Below are 21,458 nucleotides of genomic sequence, written 5' to 3' on the forward strand. Positions count from 1 at the left end.
AGACAAACAATGACATGTACCCACACCTCACTTGAAACTTTTCCATATGATAGCACCCGTATGTGTCTTACAGTGAGAGGTTAGAACAGGGCCCTTCTCCACTCTCGGGGCCTTGGTTTCACTGGCAGAAATGGGGGCGGAGCCTTGAACTGCAGGTGGACCGGATTCTTTGGCGACACTGCTGTTGTCCGCGGTGACCAGCTGCTGATGGGTCCGCGGGGTGAGCTGGGGCCCGTTGAGCTGCTCTGGTATCCTAACCTCACCCGGGTTCGGCTTGGGCCCACTCAGAGCCCCAAATCCAGAGCCAAGGACTGAGGACTAACAGACAGAGCAAGACAGTTGATAGTGTGTCTGTGTGAAAGCCTGTACAGATATGTATAACCATGAAAAGTGTGTGTGTGTGGCTGGCTGCCTCACCAGGGCACCGTGGGTGTAGCTAGTGCCAGAGGCAGCACTGGCATAGCTGTGTGTGGCGGTGCGAGCGCAGTTGTGGTGAGAGTTGGTGAACACCAGGCTCTGGCCCCCCACGCACACAGGTGCAGGGGGCTCCATGCCACCCAGATCCGCCTCCACACCGCCCGTCTTGGGCAGCAGCGAGCCCATGTCCACACTGGAGAGGAAAGAGGACGACCAGTACATTTACAATGGGACACTGAGTGGATAGTTTAGTGTTGTACCCTGATACTACTTCTTTGCCAAAATGAAATATCACTTCTATTTATGTATAATACCTCGCATTTATATATTGCTCTCTCCATGAGAAGTTGAGCAGAGTGAACACAATGGAAAAAATAATTAAGTAACTGGACGAAAGGAGATTCAGAGATTGAGGTATTGCACACAACGGGTTCAGCTACGTGCTCGTAACCATCATCTCCATTATTTTACAAGCAGATATAGAGAACTTATTACATATACCCACAACTCATATTTGGGGCAGCAGGGTAGCCTAGTGGTTAGAGCATTGGACTAGTAACTGGAAGGTTGCAAGTTCAAACCCCCGAGCTGACAAGGTACAATTCTGTCGTTCTGCCCCTGAACAGGCAGTTAACCCACTGTTCCTAGGCCTTCATTGAAAATAAGAATTTGTTCTTAATTGACTTGCCTAGTTAAATAAAGGTAAAATAAAAAATAAATAAATATCATTACTATGAAACCTTCGCATTCCAACCCAAAGCCATTTTACTGTTATTTGTGAGAATTCGTGCTGTAAGACTCGGGGAAAGACGACAGAGATCGAGTATTTCATGGGGTTAAGTGTGCGTTCCTGTGAGCATTAGATTGGAGCCCATACTTGTGTCCAGATGTGATGTGGTTCGCAGGAGCAGAGGCAGTGAACACTTTGGTTTCAGACAGCTGTTGATAAAAACAGAATATCAGGAAGAGAACCTTTGTTATGCGTGTGTGCTTGTGTAGCCACTGTAATATAAAGTCGAAAGTGGCAACCATCACTCACATCCTCATTCCAGTCTTCTGCAGCCCAGTCTTCCAAGTTGCCTCTCCATGTTCCTCCTATGATGGTAGGGGACAGTAGGGGTACGTGAGTTAGTCCTCATGTCCGACAGAGCTCAGTCAGCAGCACAATCAGAGTTGTGTTCATTAGGGGCGCACAGAGCAAACACTAATGTATCACAAAGGAAAACAAAATACTTTCTTATTGGACAAACCCAGGTTGTCCATTCCAGTTTTAAAATCGGGTTTCTTCCTTTTCGGTGCCTAATGAACACGGTCCTGGTTGAGGCCAAACCGCACTGCTCCAACTGTGTCCAGGACTATACTACTACAACCATGCTTTAACGCTCTAAAACCTACACCTCGAAAGGGAGTGGGCTACATTTCAGAACTCAGGCAAACCAATTTGACCGTATAGAGTGTCAAGATCAAGCTTATTGGTTACAGCGGAGACATTTAATCCCCTCCAGGATCAAGATCCCTGTTGCCTAAAATGTTTTGAGAGTTTCTTATTTTTAAATAGCCCCCCGTGTAGACATTCAGTAATACCGTATACCCCGGAGTTGTACAGAAACGGTATGAAAATCCAGATACCACCCAACCCTACTCACCTATACCATCTCCACCTTCGTTCCCCTCTGCTTCCCAAGTTTCCTGGTGAGACCCGCTAGAGTTAGCGTTGTAGTCGGCGGGGTTGAAGATCCTTAGGTGGGGAGAGGGTTAGGGGTTCATCTATGTGCTTGTAATCATTATTAAGCAACGCTATGATACAGTGAAACAGCCACATCTACACACACTTGTTAGATTTACTGCACTGTCGGAACTAGAAGCACAAGCATTTCACTACACTCGCATTAACATCTGCTAACCATTTGTATGTGACCAATAAATTAGATACACACAGCTGAATAAACGAACAGCAGGAGATCGCCAGTGTGGATCTTCAACTCACCCCATCCCCTGAGAGGAGAACCTGTTCCCACCAGCTGCTCTTCCCCTTCCGCGACCCCCCAACCCTAAAGACACAGAAACACTACGTCTGACCTCTGCTGCAAGACACAAACCAATCCATTAAATTACATTACTAATGCCTGTGTTTTAAAACAGACATGTTTTCAGCACAAATGTCTGATATGTGTTGCTTCAAAACAGGTTAGAAGGGGGCATGGTACAGTATGTTGGGCATGCTGCTATGAGTCAGTTACATGTAGACTGGTAGAGAATTTTGAACAGACTGAACACCTGACACTACTTGCTTATCAGAAATCAGGGTTGGATTTCAGGCTGACAGCATTTGACAGGTCTTGGATCAGTATACGAGGATTGGCTTAGCCTAGACAGCTTAGGACATATGATAAATACATTTACAGACAGCAACTGCCATCACTGCCAGATCTGACTTTACCCCAACCAAAACAACCTCCCTGGCTTGTCCACCCCTTCTCCCCGTTCTATAGCAGCTGCAGGACAGTAGTGCATTCAGAAAGTATTCATACCTCATGACTTATTCCACATTGTGTTACAGCCCGAACACAAAATGGATTTAATAGATATTTCTCACCCATCTACACACAACACCACATAAAGACAAAGTGAAAACCTGTTCATGTTGTAAATGCATTGAAAATAACATAATTTACATAATAATTCAAACCCCTTTGCTATGACACCCCAAATTGAGCTCAGGTGCATCTAACTTATTTCCAATGTCACTACAACTTGGAGTCCACCTGTGGCCAATTCAATTGTTTGGACAGTTTATATAATGGTCCCACAGTTGACAGCGCACGCCAGAGCAGAAACTATACCATGAAGTCCAAGGAACCGTCTCTAGATCCCCGAGATAGAATTGTGATGAGGCAAATATCTGGGGAAGGCTATAAAACTATTTCTATAGTGTTGGAAATTTCCTAGAGCGAAGTGGTCTCCATCCTTGAGAAATTGAAAAAATATGGAGCTACCCAGACTCAGCCTAGAACTGGCCGTCCAACCAAACTGAGCAACTGGGCAAGAAGCACTGACAGAACTAGAGCGTTCCTTGGCTGAGATGGAAGAATCTGCCAGAAGGACAACAGTCTCTACAGTGGCCAGACAGAAGTCACTCCAGAGAAAAAGTTACATTACAGTGTGCCTGAAGTTTGCAAAAAGGCATGTGAAAGACATACGGGTAAAGTTTGTGGTCAGATGAAGCCAAAATGTAACTCTTTGGCCTGAACGTAAAGTGCTATGTCTGGAGAAAACCAGTCTAACACCATCCCTACTGTGAAGCATGGTGGCGGCAGCATCATGCGTGGGGATGCTTTTCAGCAGCAGGGACTGGAAGACTGATAAGCATAAAGTGAACAATGAATGGAGCCAAATACAGTCAAATCCTTGAGAACATGCTTCAGAGTGCAAACGAGAGACTGAGGCTAAGATTTACATTCCAAAAGGAAAATGACCCTAAGCACAAAGCCATGCTGGAATGGCTTCAGAACAAGAATGTGAAAGTCATTGAGTGACCCAGCCAGTCTGCAGAAAGACTTGCAGATTGCTTTTCACCACCACTCCCCATCTAACTTAACAGCGCTTGAGAAAATCTGCAAGCAAGAATGAGAGAAAATCCCCAAATCCAGATGTCTTTGGTATGTATATCAGCCTTGCACAACTCAATGCTGTTATCACCACCCACGGTGCTTATATAAAGTATTGACTCAGGAGTGTGAATACTTAAGTAAATTAGGAAATTTATTGAAAATGAAATGCATAAATATCTAACATCTCTAGAAACATGTTTTCACTGTTATTATGGGGTATTGTGTGTAGATTGGTGAGAAATTAGATATCATTTTAAATTCAGGCTGTAACAAAATGTGAAATAGGTCAAAGGAATACTTTGAAGATTGTATATTTCACACACAATGGCACTTACAAGAATTGCTGGGCGACACAAATGGACATATCGCCAACTAAACCCCCCCCCCCCCCCATCAACTAGATACCCACTTTATATGCCATTTTGGGGAGGATTAATGTAGAGGCTGTTGTATAGCATGGCAAAGTGGAATCTTGTGGGCAGGGTGTGGCAAGGTACAACAAGGCTCAGTGGGACATTAGTTCAGGTTGGCCAGTACCAGTAACGTAGTATAATGGGCAAAAAAACAGATTTGACAAGGTGCAGGTAGACAGAACAGAGCACTTAGGAAAAAAAATAAGTGTCTGCAAACTGTAGCGCTCCCGATGCAATGGATTTATCAAATAATCAACACTTAATAATATCAGAGCTATAGAATTCAGATACATGACATGGCCAAAAGTATGTGTACACACCCTTCAAATGAGTGGATTCGGCTATTTCAGCCATACAAGTTGCAGACAGGTGTGTAAAATCGAAGCGCACAGCCATGCCATCTCCAGACACAACGGCAGTAGAATGGCCTGGGACCGTCATAGGATGCTACCTTTTCAAGTCGGTTTGTTACATTTCTGCCCTGCTAGAGCTGCCCCGGTCAACTGTAGGTGCTGTTATTGCAAAGTGGAAATATCTAGGAGAAACAGCTCATCTGGAAAATAATAGGTCCCACAAGCTCAAAGGAACAGGACCGCCGAGTGCTGAAGCATGTAAACATTGCGTCCTTGGTGCAACACTCACTACTGAGTTCCAAACTGCCTCTGGAAGCAACGTCAGCACAAGAACCGTTCGTCGGGAGCTTCATGAAATAGGTTTCTATGGCCAAGCAGCCGTATAGAACCTTACGATCACCATACGCAGCATTTGGCTGGATTGGTGTAAAGCTTGTCACCATTGGACTCTGGAGCAGTGGAAAAGCATCCTGTGGAGTGATAAAACACACTTCACCATCGCACAGTCCAACAAACACATTTGGGTTTGGTGGATGCCAGGTGAAAGCTACCTGCCCCAATGCATAGGGCCACCTGTAAAGTTTGGTGGAGGAGGAATAATGGTTTGGGCAAGGCCCCTTAGTTCCAGTGAAGGGAAATCTTAATGCACAGCATACAATGACATTCTAGATGATTCTGCGCTTCAACTTTGTGGCAACAGTTCAGGGAATGCCCTTTCCTGTTTCAGCATGACAATGTCCCCATGCACAAAGAAAGGTGTATACAGAAATGGTTTGAGATCAGAGTGGAAGAACTTGACTGGCCTGCACAGAGCCCTGACCTCAACCCCATCAAACACCTTTGGGATGAATTGGAACTCCGACTGAGAGCCAGGCCTAATCGCCCAACATTAGTGTACGAGCTCACTAATGCTCTCATGGCTGAACAGAAGCAAGTCCCCGCAGGAATGTTCCAACATCTAGTGGAAAGCCTTCCCAGAAGAGTGGAGGCTGTTATAGCAGCAAAGAGGGACCAACTGCATATTAATGGCTAAGATTTTGGAATGAGATGTTTGACGAGCAGGTGTCCACCTACTTTTGTCTATGTAGTGTACATAATTTTCATAGTAGTATTTACCTCTGCCAGCAACGCCTCTCCCCCTGCGACCACGGTCAGCCACTTTATCCCCAGAACACATTTCAAACCCATTCTCTTCTGGCCGAACTGAAAAGGAGAGGCAAAGGGAGAAACAATTACGTATAAGTCAACACACAAGCAAAAACAAAGAGATATGATTTATGTAACACACTTCCTATCATATCTCCCCCTTGGGTGTGTTCCCCCTCACCCTCTCTGCTGCGGTTGGCTCCACGGCCCCTCCTGTTGGGGACTCCGCGGCTCCGGCTTGCCTCGCGATCTCCTCTCTTCTCTCGGTTGTCCTTCATCTCCGAGGGACCCCCCTCCTTCCCTCGCACCTTTTTCCCAACTGTCTCCCAGGTGGTCTGACAGACAAAGATACCTTATTGCAAACACGAAGACACTCAACACTAAATAAGCAAACTTGGAAAATGGGTACTAGATTTGGTTATGAGAATATATTGATGCAAACTTGGTACTGAATAGTCAAGTGGTTGAAGGGGCTATCAATTATCAAATATTTTTCTTTAAATTGATGTGTACTCATGGATTCTTAAAGAATATAACTTAAAATGCCACAGCTTGCATCCTGCCAGAAGCCAAAATACAACCGTGTTTTACACCTTTGTGTAAAAATGTAAACAAACACTTTTGCCACAAAACATGGTTAAAAAAAACAATTTTTATTTCATGGGTGGTCAGTCCATAAGTCAGACTATGAATTTGATAGTGGCTACATTTCTTCAGCCTCATCACTAAGCTGTTTATCAAAACAGTAGCTGGGAGACCGCTTTGTAGTTGTTGGAACTACAGATTACGCCTTTAATGAGAGTTAGTGGCACTGGATGAGTCAGAGCAAGGGTGAAGGTGAGCGTCTTTCGGGGACCCTCACTGTGTCAGAGGTGCTTTCCAGCAGGAAATTGATGGCTCTGTTGACATCTTCATTGCAGTCATGGAGGGCCACCATGCACTCATCTTGGGTCTTCCCAGTCACCTCAATCAGCTGTGGGAACACAATCAGCACGTGTGCACAACAACTCAGCTTTATTTACACAAGCACACCCACACAGATGTGGGGCTAGTGTGCATTGGTACTGAACTTAATCATACACGTATTAGGCTACATAAATTCTCCACATTTTCACAACTTGTTTCACACTGTACTCACCTGTTTGACCTTATCCTCAAAGTCAGCATCATTTTTGTCATAGATCATCTGGGCAAGCCGAATCTGTTCTGCTGTGGCCTGCATTCAAAGAGGGCAGTTACACACATGTCAACTCTATTGTTGGTTTGTGTAATGGCAGGAATAACATGAGAACCAAAGGTTCACTGTGTACATAGTGTTGCTAATCTGAAAGTGTGTATGAAACTCACTTGTATCTGTTTCTGTGGGTGTGTGGTTTGTGTGGTAGTGGGCAGCGCTCTGTCCCGAGTTCCTCGAGCTGGATTGCTGACCACTGAAGTCATCATATACAGTATATACAAAACAATGTATGTACAAAATAGAAAAATCTGAAACATATGAGGGGGGACATCAATCAGTGAAAGGGACATCAATAATTTCAACCTGCTAGACAAACCTTGTATCTCTGTAGTGTATACAGTACGGAGTCTTGCTTTTGTTAACTTTTCCATGTTAGACTAACCCCATCCATTACCCCTCATGTTTAAATTTAGACATCAAAACCAGGGGGAGGCTGTTCTGGTGTCAGCTTACATCTCTCATGCACAGTCAAAAACAGTTTCACAAACATAGCTCGATGTACAGGTCAAACAAGCGTCACACATACATCTGACTAAGGTTAGAACATCATAACCTCAAGTTTATTAAATGGCACCTTTGAGTATTGACTACTTATAAAACAGGACAATTATGTTGCTCTGTATTGACATGGCCAAGTAGTTTGGTATGGCTGTGAATGACGCTAAGCTAGCTAACGTAGCTTAGTCAACTATTTTTGAAAGTTCTAGCGAGGGCCTTGTGCAAACCACAGCGCCAAGTCCAAATCATGGGCAGCCATTTGGGGTGGCAAAAAACGAATTTGCGCCGTGCCAGGGATTCATGTGCCCGTGAAGTTAATCAAAACAGTAACGTTTGTTAGCTAAATTAGGCCTCACTACCGGACTGGCAAGTGGCTATAGTAGATTGCCTAGGTAGTTAGCTGAAAAACCAACTGATTAATGTAATAATGATAGTGCGTAGCTGGCTTGTTAGCACTCGTCTCGCTAACATTAAACAGATGCCATTATTAGTTATTGTGACAGCTGCGTTCTCTTATCCGGGTGGGAACACATGAACAAACTAGTTGATTATAGTAACTACTGTTAAATTAGCTAGTAAATTAGGCTAAGGTAGTTAGCTAGCCAATTTAGACGAGAGTCCTCGTTATTGAACGAAAATGAATCTTACTAAAGTATTTCTGAGCAGGATTAACGTTACGTTAACTACTTCCAACAATCAGTGCGTCCCAAAAGTATAGCTTCAGAGTTTGTTTAATTCGATGATTCACATGTCAAGAGGATGACCAACGTTGACTTGCTAACATTAGTTAGCTAAAATATTGCCAAGAAAAAGTAACAGTATTTGTTCAAATATACAAATTGAGCCTGGACAAAGCCCAAATGTACGAATTGCCTCAACCTTAAATATCCAGATGTTTTAGGTAATAACCCCATAACGCCACATAGATAAGCATGCTTACGGCGTTATAGCAGATCACTTTCGACAAAAATAAACAATGTTGAGGACGAAACTCTTTGTGTAACCGGCTAGCTAGCTACTAAGTAGCTAGCTAAGCTACTGGTCGCTCCCATTGGAGCAGAAACATCAGTGACCCACAGGTCATCTTATGTTAAATTAGCTAATCAAATGTAGTAACGTTTACTATGTACACCTTGTAAAGTACTATGGCGTACCCGAAACGATTTGCTAGCAAGAAGCGTGTGAACATGGCTAGCTAGTCAGTAGTTAGCTACTTGACCCGTGGGTTAGCTGATAGCATGCTAGCAAATCTTTCTAGCATTTGAAAACGTTCGCACAATGCAATTGCTACGTCAGGGCTAGAATCTCCTAGCTCCATCCGCACCTCGTCGTCGCTTAAGTGGTTAACTGGTAACGTCAAATGATGGCCCGGTCTGTCTCTTCGCGAATAGTATTATTGAAGTCAATCAAACCCATACAACAAATGCACGAACTGTATTTTTCGTTTATGTTATCATAACAAACCTTTTTATTTCTTTACCTGCTAACACGCTTCGCTCAGCCAGCAGCAGATGCCGTCACGTGACCCACTGTACAGTTGTTCAACCCTAAATAACTGAACCAGCCACTCACTACAGGCCTAGCAGATCAGATGGTTTTACGCACTCTGCTCTTGTGTACGTGCTTGCTCCCTCTCCCCGGGGAACGTGCAGTCAGATAGAAAGAACCCCATACAGAATCAGTCGATATAATCGAGAACAATCATCAGAAATCACGCGATATGAATCAGACAGTGAGTGGGGTGCCGCCTGACCCACTAGTTTGTCAGAAGGTTCAAATCAGTCAGTTTCATATCGTAATTTTGCTCCTGAGTGGCGCAGCGGTCTAAGGCACTGTATCTCAGTGCTTGAGACGTCACAGCAGACACCTTGGTTCGATTACAGGCTGTATCACAACCGATCGTGATTGGAAGTCCCATAGGACGGCACCTAATTGTAAATAATAATTTGTTCTTAACTGACTTGCCTAGTTAAATAATGTAAAATAAAAAAAATGTAAGTATTACGTTGGTGGCGGTAATCATTTTTATTGTGCCGTAACTAAAACTAGAACTTCTAACATCCTGTCCCTTCGTCAAAGGTACATAACGCATTGTTTTTTAAACTATGATTTACAAAGCCAATGTAATGGATTTTAAAAAGTGTTTTTAACCCGGGATAGCCCGCTAATATGACCCATAGTAGCGAAGAACAGTTCTTGAGTGCAATTCGATCTGAATATATAAAACATTTAAAAGGATTTACAATTTTACATTAGCAGTTCATTCGGCTTAAATTTCCCTGGAACCATGGCATGGTGTCATTTCCTGTTTCGGTGCTAGGCTGCGTCTCCTGTCTCTGTCTTTGTCTTTAATCTCCATAAGTGTGCACTAGTACACTTTCTCACATGGATTTAAACTCTCTCAAGCCAATGCTTACATATCCAAAGTGGGTACTTAGAAAGACTAATTTCATAGGATATGCCTACATTTAAAATGTATATGAAGGGGTACTTTTTGGGCACTATGGGCAGAGCACAATGTGATTGGGCCTTCAATTATCAAAAAAGGTTGAGAACCACTGGACTTGGCAAGTATCAGATGGTACATGATAACAATTCCAGCAATAATCATCCATTAGCCAAGATGCCCAAAATATTCCTGTCCCGTGCTTGTTGAAGCATGTGTCATCACCTGTCTCAGGAGGCATTTCAGACTACTTAATGTCCATACGAAGCACAACTTCCTACCCATAATGGTCTATAAGAAAATAATTGAGTGTAAGCAAAGTAACTCCACTAGTCATGCATTATGATACAGTAGATAATGTGTCCTATGTATCAGATAATTTAAATGTAATTAATATTATATCTTCATTTAGAATAAATCAAACTTAGTTGTTATTGTCTTGTTTTTCTTTTTGAAGAAAAAAAGCCATGCTGGTTTACAGAGACCTGACTAGAGGTGTGACAGCACACCCCTGCCATCAACTTGGATCAGTGAGAAAGTTGCTCTGTTCAGGTCTGTTCAACTTAATTTAACCAGGATAATTCCCTCAGTAACAATTGTCACTAATCTCTAGGTCTAGGGAGTACTCGGAGAACAGAACCAGTTCCCTCTGCAGCAGAAGTTGTACCCAGCTGCAGTGATGCACCTCCTCCACCAGCATAGAACAAGAAAGGCAGAGGATGTTGTGGCCTGGAAGGGGTTGAGGGAGCTACTCCACACTACAAATCAGCCGGGCTAGACAATCTGGACCCTCTCTTTCTAAAATTATCTGCCAAAATTGTTGCAACCCCTATTACTAGCCTGTTCAACCTCTTTCTTATCGTCTGAGATCCCCAAAGATTAGAAAGCTGCTGCGGTCATCCCCCTCTTCAAAGGGGGAGACACTCTAGACCCAAACTGTTACAGACCTATATTTATCTAACCCTGCCTTTCTAAAGTCTTCAAAAGCCAAGTTAATAAACACATCACCGACCATTTCGAATCCCCCCATACCTTCTCTGCTATGCAATCTGGTTTCCGAGCTGGTCATGGCTGCACCTCAGCCACGCTCAAGGTCCTGAACGTTATCATAACCGCCATCAATACGAGACAATACTGTGCAGCTGTATTCATCAATCTGGCCAAGGCTTTCGACTGTCAATCACCACATTCTTATCGGCAGACTCAACAACTTTGGTTTCTCAAATGACTGCCTCGCCTGGTTACCAACTACTTCTAAAAACAGAGTTCAGTGTGTCAAATCGGAGGACCTGTTGTCCGGACCTCTGGCAGTCTCTATGGGGGAGCCACAGGGCTCAATTCTCGGGCCGACTCTTTTCTCTGTATACATCAATGATGTCGCTCTTGCTGCTGGTGATTCTATGATCCACCTCTACGCAGACGACACCATTTTGTATACTTCTAGCCCTTCTTTGGTTAACTAACCTCCAAACGAGCTTCAATGCCATACAACTTTCCTTCCGTGGCCTCCAACTGCTCTTAAATGCAAGTAAAACTAGATGCATGCTCTTCAACCGATCGCTGCCCACACCTGCCCGCATCACCACTCTGGACAGTTGACTTAGAATATGTGGACAACTACAAATACCTAGGTGTCTGGTTAGACTGTAAACTCTCCTTCCAGACTCACATTAAGAATCTCCAATCCAAAATCGGCTTATTTCGCAACAAAGCATCCTTCACTCATGCTGCCAAACATAACCTTGTAAAACTGACTATCCTACCAATCCTTGACCTCAGCAATGTCATTTAGAAAATAGCCTCCAACACTCTATTCAGCAAATTGGATCCAGTCTATCACAGTGCCATCCGTTTTGTCACCAAAGCCCCATATACTACCCACCACTGCGACTTGTATGCTCCCGTTGGCTGGCCCTCACTTCTTATTGGTCGCCAAACCCACTGGCTCCAGGTCATCTATAAGTCTTTGCTAGGTAAAGCCCCGCCTCATCTCAGCTCACTGGTCACCATAGCAGCACCCACCCGTAGCGCGCGCTCCAGCAGGTATATTTCACTGGTCACCCCCAAAGCCAATTCCACCTTTGGCCGCCTTTCCTGCCAGTTCTCTGCTGCCAATGACTGGAACGAATCACACACAAAAAAATAAAACATTTAAAAATTTTTTTTTTTTAAAATCACTGAAGCTGGAAACTCATATCTCCCTCACTAACTTTCAGCACCAGCTGTCAGAGAAGCTCAGATCACTGCACCTGTAAATAGCCCATCCAACTACCTCATCCCCCATACTGTTATTTACCTTATTTTGCATCTCAGTACCCCAACTTGCACACTCATCTTCTGCACATTTATCACTCCAGTGCTTAATTGCCAAATTGTAATTATTTCACCACTATGGCCTATTTATTGCCTTTACCTCCCTTATCCTACATCATTTGCACACACTGTACATATACTTTTTTTATTGTATTATTGACTGCATGTTTGTTTATTCCATGTGTAACTGTGTTGTTTGTGTCGCACTGCTTTGCTTTATCTTGGCCAGGTCGCAGTTGTAAATGAGAACTTGTTCTCAACTAGCTTACCTGGTTAAATCAAGGTGAAATAAAATAAAAAAAACATGCCTGCAGTGGAGCTGGAATGTCCTCCACCCAAAGCCATCTGCAGTGTGTGTGTGTGTGTGTGTATAGAGTTTTGGAGGAGGCGGAGCTATGGCGCTGTGGGGATTGTGGCTCAGATAAATATTCCTGTGCCACCTGTGCTGTGAGAACACACAGCACTCCCAACATCGTACACGTGCATTTTATGTTATGTCAACAAACCTGTCAACTTCTGGCTTAAAAATATTGCTTCCCAGTCCAAAATGTTGATCATGTACATATCAACTCAGATTTATTTATATAGCCCTTCTTACATCAGCTGATATCTCAAAGTGCTGTACAGAAACCCAGCCTAAAACCCCAAACAGCAAGCAATGCAGGTGTAGATGCACAGTGGCTAGGAAAAACTCCCTAGAAAGGCCAAAACCTAGGAAGAAACCTAGAGAGGAACCAGGCTGTGAGGGGTGGCCAGTCCTCTTTTGGCTGTGCCGGGTGGAGATTATAACAGAAAATGGCCAAGATGTTCAAATGTTCATAAATGACCAGCATGGTCCAATAATATAATCGCAGTAGTTGTCAAGGGTGCAACAAGTCAGCACCTCAGGATTAAATGTCAGTTGGCTTTTCATAGCCGATCATTAACAGTATCTCTACCGCTCCTGCTGTCTCTAGAGAGTTGAAAACAGCAGGTCTGGGACAGGTAGCACGTCCGGTGAACAGGTCAGGATTCCATAGCCGCAGGCAGAACAGTTGAAACTGGAGCAGCAGCACAACCAGGTGGACTGGGGACAGCAAGGAGTCATCATGCCAGGTAGTCCTGAGGCATGGTCCTAGGGCTCAGGTCCTCCGAGAGAGAAAGAAAGAGAAAGAATTAGAGAGAGCATACTTAAATTCACACAGGACACCAGATAAGACAAGAGAAGTACTCCAGATATAACAGACTGACCCTAGCCCCCCGACACACAAACTATTGCAGCATAAATACTGGAGGCTGAGACAGGAGGGGTCAGGAGACACTGTGGCCCCATCCGATGATACCCCCGGACAGGGCCAAACAGGCAGGATATAACCCCACCAACTTTGCCAAAGCACAGCCCCCACACCACTAGAGGGATATCTTCAACCACCAACTTACCATCCTGAGACAAGGCTGAGTATAGCCCACAAAGATCCCCGCCACGACACAACCCAAGGGGAGGCACCAACCCAGACAGGAAGATCACATCAGCGACTCAACCCACTCAAGTGACGCACCCCTCCTAGGGACGGGATGGAAGAGCACCAGTAAGCCAGTAACTCAGCCCCTGTAATAGGGTTAGAGGTAGAGAATCCCAGTGGAGAGAAGGAAACCGGCCAGGCAGAGACATCAAGGGCGTTTCGTTGCTCCAGAGCCTTTCCGTTCACCTTCACACTCCTGGGGCAGACTACACTCAATCATATGACCCACTGAAGAGATGAGTCTTCAGTAAAGACTTAAAGGTTGAGACCGAGTCTGCGTCTCTCACATGGGTAGGCAGACCATTCCATAAAAATGGAGCTCTATAGGAGAAAGCCCTGCCTCCAGCTGCTTGCTTGGAAATTTTAGGGACAATTAGGAGGCCTGCGTCTTTTGACTAACGTACGTGTAGGTATGTATGGCAGGACCAAATCGGAAAGATGGGTAGGAGCAAGCCCATGTAATGCTTTGTAGGTTAGCAGTAAAACCTTGAAATCAGCCCTTGCCTTGACAGGAAGCCAATGTAAGGAGGCTAGCACTGGAGTAATATGAACACATTTTTTGGTTCTAGTCAGGATTCTAGCAGCCGTATTTAGCACTAACTGAAGTTTATTTAGTGCTTTATCCGGGTAGCTGGAAAGTAGAGCATTGCAGTAGTCTAACCGAGAAGTAACAAAAGCATGGATTAATACATACAGTTCTTTAAAAGTTATAATTCCCTGCAGCGATAAGGTAAATGTAGCAAAATCTGTCATGCCAAGCACAGAGTTGATTTGGAGTTTTCTAACAACTCGTGCAATGAAATATCCCCGATGGTGTAGTTTCAAATCTGTTCTAACAAGTTTGTGTATGTCTGTCGTAGTCAGGGCAGTTCGTCCCATGTGTCCCGGTGGGCCTACAATGGGAGTGGAAGAGACAAGGTGACCCTGACTGTCAAAGCCAGTACAACCGTCTTTTGACAGTTGTTGACGTTAGAGGTAGGCCTTACATCCAAATTGGAAACTATGACATCTGGCTCTTTTAGCATCTTGCAAATTGTATCAGATAATCAATTGTAGCAGAGACAGTTTCTTCCTCCAAGCCATAAAACTGTTGATGAAAACTGAACTGACTCTTTGCTTCTATGGCAACTACTGTACTTAATAGACTTATCTTATTTCATTCTATTGTGCACACTATACTGTATTCCTGCAAAAATAACTTTGATTTAATTGTATCTAGTTTACCATAACCCTGTTCACTCGGTTGTTATGATAAAAATATGGAGTAATTTCAAAAGTTCATAAGAGGAATGCATCTCACCAACATCGGAAGTAATGTCTAGTAATGCAATCTAGGAAACAGAATGTCCTCATTTCAGGACGAGCTCATGACGTCTGACTGCAGCTGTGAGCTGGAACCTGTCACCCTGATCTGCCACAGACTCTACCTTACCATCCCCGAGAGACTGTCAGGAAGTTGGTGCCACTGACCTCGGACGGAACCAAGTGTCCTCTCTGTCCACAGGTATGTCAATGATAACAATTAAGGAACAACTATCATGTCTCAGTAAGCTAGGATTCTTATTTACATTCAGTGTTGTTCATAATTTATAGGAGGAAATATATCCAACCTCAGTCATCTTTCATATATATATCTCATTGCCTTGCCAAACAGTAGTAATGTTATGCGCAATACTATTGCAAGCCTCTCAAAAAACCCAATCCTTCGTCCAAGTCGTGGGAGGCGGAAACAGGTCAAGTACAGGATTGCCACAGGGCAAAGTTGTGGGTGGCCGCTACGGTTGCCATGAAGGCCAGTCTGGATCCACAACACGCTGGATAACGGGGCTCTGGCAAAGCTAGGTGGACCAATCATCTGCTTAGAGTATACTACCGATTGCAGATACATTCACGAAGAAACTACAGTGTAAATGTCTTGTGTTTCCCAAAGAGCAAAAGGGTTTAAGTAATACCCTTGCAAAAGTCAATTCCCTGTATCCCTAATAGTTTTGTAGAAGTCATTATTTGCATTATTGTTTTAAAGGAAAACGGTCATCAAATTATTGCAGCTGATGCCCTATTTGGGCTCCCAAACATGCTGGGTGGTTCTTGTGACCAAGACAAAGTTGACTGCTTTGTAGGAGGTGCATTAGACACACCAACTGAGGTACAGTACACTGGATTTTGAAGAATGGGATGTATCTCACAATCAGTTTAGTTTCACTAGCACTCTTCTGTGTGACTTGTGTTTGTGTGTATAACCAACAGCTGGGCTAATGTTGAAAAAGTTAAAAGGTTTGATTGAAATCAGGAGAAGCCATTTATCCTTGGTGATGAGACTCTAGCATTGGAATATTCTGTCCATACAAATATTTTTTAAATTGAACACACTAGACGAAACATGAACTGCTTGGTGAATGTGACTTTTTCCACTCATGGTTATTCACTTCATTTTACAGGAGTGGGCGAGGAAGCGCTGTGATCCAAAACCCAGAAACTGGACATAACTGGTGTGTTTAGTATGGCGTGCAGGCATGAGCATCCTCTGAAGTTCCTGAACCTGAAGAGGAGAGAAGTATGTTGATTGATGCATGTGGGTGGGTGGATGGATGGATACTTCAGATGGGTAGCTGGTGTATTTTTAGTTATATCTAACATTGGCTACGATGACTGATGTTGAACAGTCATTTCCTGTTTGCAACTGCTGTGTTCCTGCTGGGGGACCTGAAAGCAATGCAGGGACCAGACATCACAACGTCTCTTCACTATGACATTGCATGCCAGCTGAAGCCTCATTTACAATTGATCAAATCAATCTATGTTAACTATTATAATGCATTTAATATTTAACCACTATGCTATAGTGAGTTTCATGAATCGCTTGATACCATTATGAATGGCTTGAAACGGATTGCTCCATACCGACTTTGTAACCATAAGTCATATTTTACACACAAAATAACTGCTCCTTCACTCAAATAAATATATATATATATAATTATTATTATATATATATTTTTTTTAAGTCCCGATCTGATGGTGGACACATTTGCAGTGCCAGCCTTTCATGCCTATGCTCATGATGCTGACAGTCAGGTAATGAATACTTCTCTTTATCATTTATTCTGCTAAACACCAATTCTTTGTAGTTGCAGACAGTTGCCCTAACAGTATTAAGAAACAGCTAGTTGTAATTTGTTCTAGTCCCTTAATCATCACCCATTGTAATGCTTATTATGGTTTCTGATTGTACTTTACATTTCAGGTCACTGATGGTACCAGGTATGTGACTGTGGGCTTGCTGACGGAGAACAAATGGAGAGGTTGTGGTCCTACCTTCGAAAAGTTGGGAAGATCACAAAAGAGATGACACCTTCTCATCGTGTTGACACCCTCACCGATGCCCTCCTATTACGCAGCCAGGGTCAGGGAGAAGCAAGGTACAAATGTATAACTGGAAATCAGTTAAGTATTGAAACGACCCATTGTTCAGGATTGTGCCGACATCATTTAGCAACAAAAAAAACACTGATGTATTTTAAACAATTTAGGAAATGTATGTTCACCATCATATGTTATAGTACCAACACTACAACTCTGTCGGCAGAAGGTCCTGAACGAGGAAACCGAGGCAAAGGAGTAGTTGAGGGTGCTGCTAAACAGCATTCCAGGTTAAATTCCATGTGTTTTGCTCATAATATGTAAGGATCCTTTTCTACTAATTCAATCAGATGAATTGGAAGCAGGGCTTCAGTAGCTGGAGGCTTTCACCGACAGAGACCCTCACAGACAAGAGGACGTTGTTCCTTACTTGGCAGGAGAAATACGTGGAAACTCTGGCAGAGCAACATCGAGTTGCGTAGGTAGTTGCTATATCTCTGACCTAAGGTTTTATCCCATCTCTAAACACCCCTTTTGGTCTGGTTTAGTCCTACCAGTCATGACTGCCACATTCCTATACCCTACTATGTGCTGTATCCTGGTCCCACAAACTCTGGGATCTGCATAGCTACTCCGTTACTTTATACTCTTATCCACCTCCTGCTCTCACCTGCCCCTTTCCACTACATATCCCAGAAACATGAGTTCCCCCTGCCCCTGCTTAATCTATTCTACATGAAGTCTTCTGACCTGTGTGCCAACACTTCATGCTGCATAATCCACTCAAAATGGATTTGTCCTTCCTGTTTTTTTTCCATGTTGAGATGCTTTCATACTGTTATATTTTCACACACACACAATATGTTTTAGGTCTGACATGATGTCCCCGTCAATCACTGATGATAGGAAAGCTCAGTTGACTAATCAGCTTGAAAAGTAAATAGCTTTTTATAGCTACCCCAACAGACCTTTCTCAGCTCACACCCCTCCCATTACACCTCTCAGATAGGGACTGCTGGTTTACTAACAGGCAAACACCTACTGTACTTCTACAAATATGTTTATTTGTCTGGATAGCATTGCATTTACACCAAATATATTTTTGTAATATCTCCTTACATGTTACCTAACCTAAACCCTACAGGTTAACCCCGTCGCAGCAGACAGACCTGCTGTCCCCCTTACCATACTCTGGAGTGCAACATGAGAGACGGAGGACAAGCTGAACAAGCTGGGCCAGAAGATCTCAGCCAGAGAGAATTCCTAGCTGCAGAATAAGATGATCCTTAAGGAGCAGTTCACCGAAGAGTAGGTGAAGGCCAAATGCCTGAAGGACGACCCGGGCAGCACCTGCAGACCAGCGTTGTACCTTGGCCACCCAGCAGTCCAGACTTGAATAAGGGAGTCTACCCCGATATCTCACGGGCTGAGGCTGTCTGAAGCACAGGACGACATCATGGCAGGTATGTGAGCAGTTACGGTAGAACTAAGTCTGAACTGGATGCTAGATGTAACTCTGAGCCCGATGCTTTAGACACCTTTCTGTGTTTTCAAACATTGTCGCACGAGGGCGATGCGCACAAGTTGGTGGCAGAACACAGTCGAGTAATAGAACGCCAGCAAAAAAAGCCTCTTTACATGTTACTTGTGAATGCATTTCACACTACTTTTAAGGCTTGTGTAAATGTCCTGCTTAATGTAATGTTTGTCTCATCACAAATCAACTGCCTTATAGTTTAAAAACAGTTCAACTTAAATGTCTTAGGCTGTAGCAAAAGTTAGCCAATGTCAATGAGCATTAGTATTCTAGCTAACAAATGCTGCATCCAAAATAGTTATTTTTTGAAGATCACAACCAAATACAATCTTAGCGACTGTTCAAGCAAGAATCAAAACATTGTAAAGGTATGAGAACCCCCCAAAAGTATTTTGTTTAGAAGTAATACAAAGTTAAATCTAGGCTGTTGAATGGGCGCAGATGGCAATGGCTTTCTTACTGCAGCCAAGAGTCACGCGCATTTGTGCGTTATGTCAGTATGTCCGGTACTGGAAAGGGACAGAATACATTCAGCATGGGCTTGGGGAATGGGCTTGAATTTGCAAGTGAAATCCATGGGCAATCATTTTGACATTGAAAAAAAAATTGCATTTTACATTACATTCAAGTAGTTAAATAATTTTGATATGTAACAATATACTGAATTCAATGATTTTATGTTGGAATGTTCAGTGATTTAAAAAAAATGTTATTGCTACCCCTTTGTAGTGTGTGTTTGCACTTTAACTGCAGAATCCCAGGTTCAAGCTCCACAACTATTTCCCTTCAATCGCTAGTGCATTGGTTGCAGCAGTGGGAGAATCCCCACGGTTGCTCCGGCCTGTGTTGGAAGTGATCCTCTATATCTAGAGAGTCTAGATCAGGGGTGTCAAACTCATTCCACAGAGGGACAACTGTCTGCAAGTTTTACATTTTTCCTTTCAATTAAGACCTATACAAACAGGTGTTCCTTACTAATTAGTGATCTTAATTCCTCAATCAATTACCAGAGGAGTAATTTACATGCAACTCTCAATGTTGTATCACTGCCTGGTACGGCAATTGCTCAGCCTCCGACCGCAAGGCACTCCAGAAGGTAGTGTGTACGGCCCAGTACATCACTGGGGCTAAGCTGCCTGCCATCCAGGACCTATACACCAGGCGATGTCAGAGGAAGGCCCTAAAAATTGTCAAAGACCCCAGCCATAGCCTGTTCTCTCTACTACTGCATGGCAAGTGGTACCGGAGTGCCAAGTCTAAGACAAAAAGGCTTCTCAACAGTTTTTACCCCCAAGCCACAAGACTCCTGAACAGGTAATCAAATGGCTACCCAGACTATTTGCATTGTGTGCTACTCTGTTTATCATATGCACAGTCACTTTAACTATACATTCATGTACATATGTACATACTACCTCAATTGGCCTGACCAACCAGTGCTCCCGCACATTGGCTAACCGGGCTATCTGCATTGTGTCCCACCACTCGCCAACACCTCTTTACACTATTCTGTTCATCATATATGCATAGTCACTTTAACCACATCTACATACTACCTCAATCAGCCTGACTAACTGATGTCTGTATGTAGCCTCACTACTTGTATAGCCTCACTACTGTTTTCACTGTCTTTTTATTTACCTATTGTTCACCTATGTCATGTTCGTTATAAGGATCGGACCAAGGCACAGCGTGGTATGCATACATTATTATTTAAAGAATGACCAAAGCGTGATGCTATACGAACAAGTGCTGACAGGCAACTACACATAAACAAGATCCCACAAACACCCAAGGGAAATGGCTACCTAAATATGATCCCCAATCAGAGACAACGCTAAACAGCTGCCTCTGATTGGGAACCATATCAGGCCACCATAGACATACAAATCACCTAGACCTACAAACCCCTAGACAATACAAAAACTAGCATACCCACCCTAGTCACACCCTGACCTAACCAAATTATAAAGAAAACAGAGATATCTCAGGTCAGGGCGTGACAACCTAATACCCTTTTTGCACTATTGGTTAGAGCCTGTAAGTAAGCATTTCACTGTAAGGTCCACCTTTTGTATTCAGCGCGTGACAAATAAACTTTGATTTGATAACCCACAGACACTCCTCCCTCTGTGGAATGAGTTTGACACATGGTCTAGATAGAGGGGGAAAAGTTTAGCCTCCCTGTGATTAATAACACTAGCCTACTAAACTCACTTTGCTGTAACCACTAGGTATACAAATATGAATCAAAAGACATCCATTGGTTTGGATTGAGCTTGACACATGGTCTAGATAGAGGGGGAAAAGTTTAGCCTCCCTGTGATTAATAACACTAGCCTACTAAACTCACTTTGCTGTAACCACTAGGTATACAAATATGAATCAAAAGACATCCATTGGTTTGGATTGAGCTTATCAGGTCACTGTGTTATTGGTCACAACACAAGGTGTGTGTATGCACCTAGTCATCCCACAATCTACTTATGTTTTAGAACTGGCCTATGTATTGTGGCCCTGCAAAGCCGCCTGATACCACGAGTTTACATTAAACGCTGCACAGATTTAATGTAAGGTGGCTTTGTGATGCTATATATTTTGAACAGCCCGTGTATGATTTTCTTG

The 21,458-nt window shown here is 43.4% G+C and overlaps 1 protein-coding gene across 39 annotated transcripts in view; it reads right to left on the minus strand.

Annotated features, from left to right (window-relative positions):
* The window catches only part of LOC110525392 (ubiquitin-associated protein 2), a 36,736-nt gene extending 27,213 nt beyond the window's left edge, over positions 1-9,523 (minus strand). For 14 of the 39 annotated variants that reach the window (XM_090237142.1, XM_090237123.1, XM_090237139.1 and 11 more), the window contains exons 1-12: positions 9,156-9,441; positions 7,288-7,425; positions 7,079-7,156; positions 6,803-6,913; positions 6,122-6,275; positions 5,911-5,997; positions 2,405-2,468; positions 2,064-2,155; positions 1,457-1,512; positions 1,295-1,356; positions 418-610; positions 72-318 (exon numbers count right to left, since the gene is read on the minus strand). In XM_090237142.1, coding sequence (XP_090093268.1) covers positions 72-318; positions 418-610; positions 1,295-1,356; positions 1,457-1,512; positions 2,064-2,155; positions 2,405-2,468; positions 5,911-5,997; positions 6,122-6,275; positions 6,803-6,913; positions 7,079-7,156; positions 7,288-7,383 — 1,240 coding nt within the window. In that variant the 5' untranslated portion in view covers positions 7,384-7,425; positions 9,156-9,441. The other 25 variants (XM_090237145.1, XM_090237131.1, XM_090237143.1 and 22 more) reach the window with 6 other exon arrangements.
* Between the last annotated feature and the right edge of the window lie 11,935 nt (positions 9,524-21,458).

The sequence above is a fragment of the Oncorhynchus mykiss genome, chromosome 6 (assembly GCF_057628025.1).
Source record: "Oncorhynchus mykiss isolate SJ-2025 chromosome 6, ASM5762802v1, whole genome shotgun sequence".
Taxonomy (NCBI): domain Eukaryota; kingdom Metazoa; phylum Chordata; class Actinopteri; order Salmoniformes; family Salmonidae; genus Oncorhynchus; species Oncorhynchus mykiss.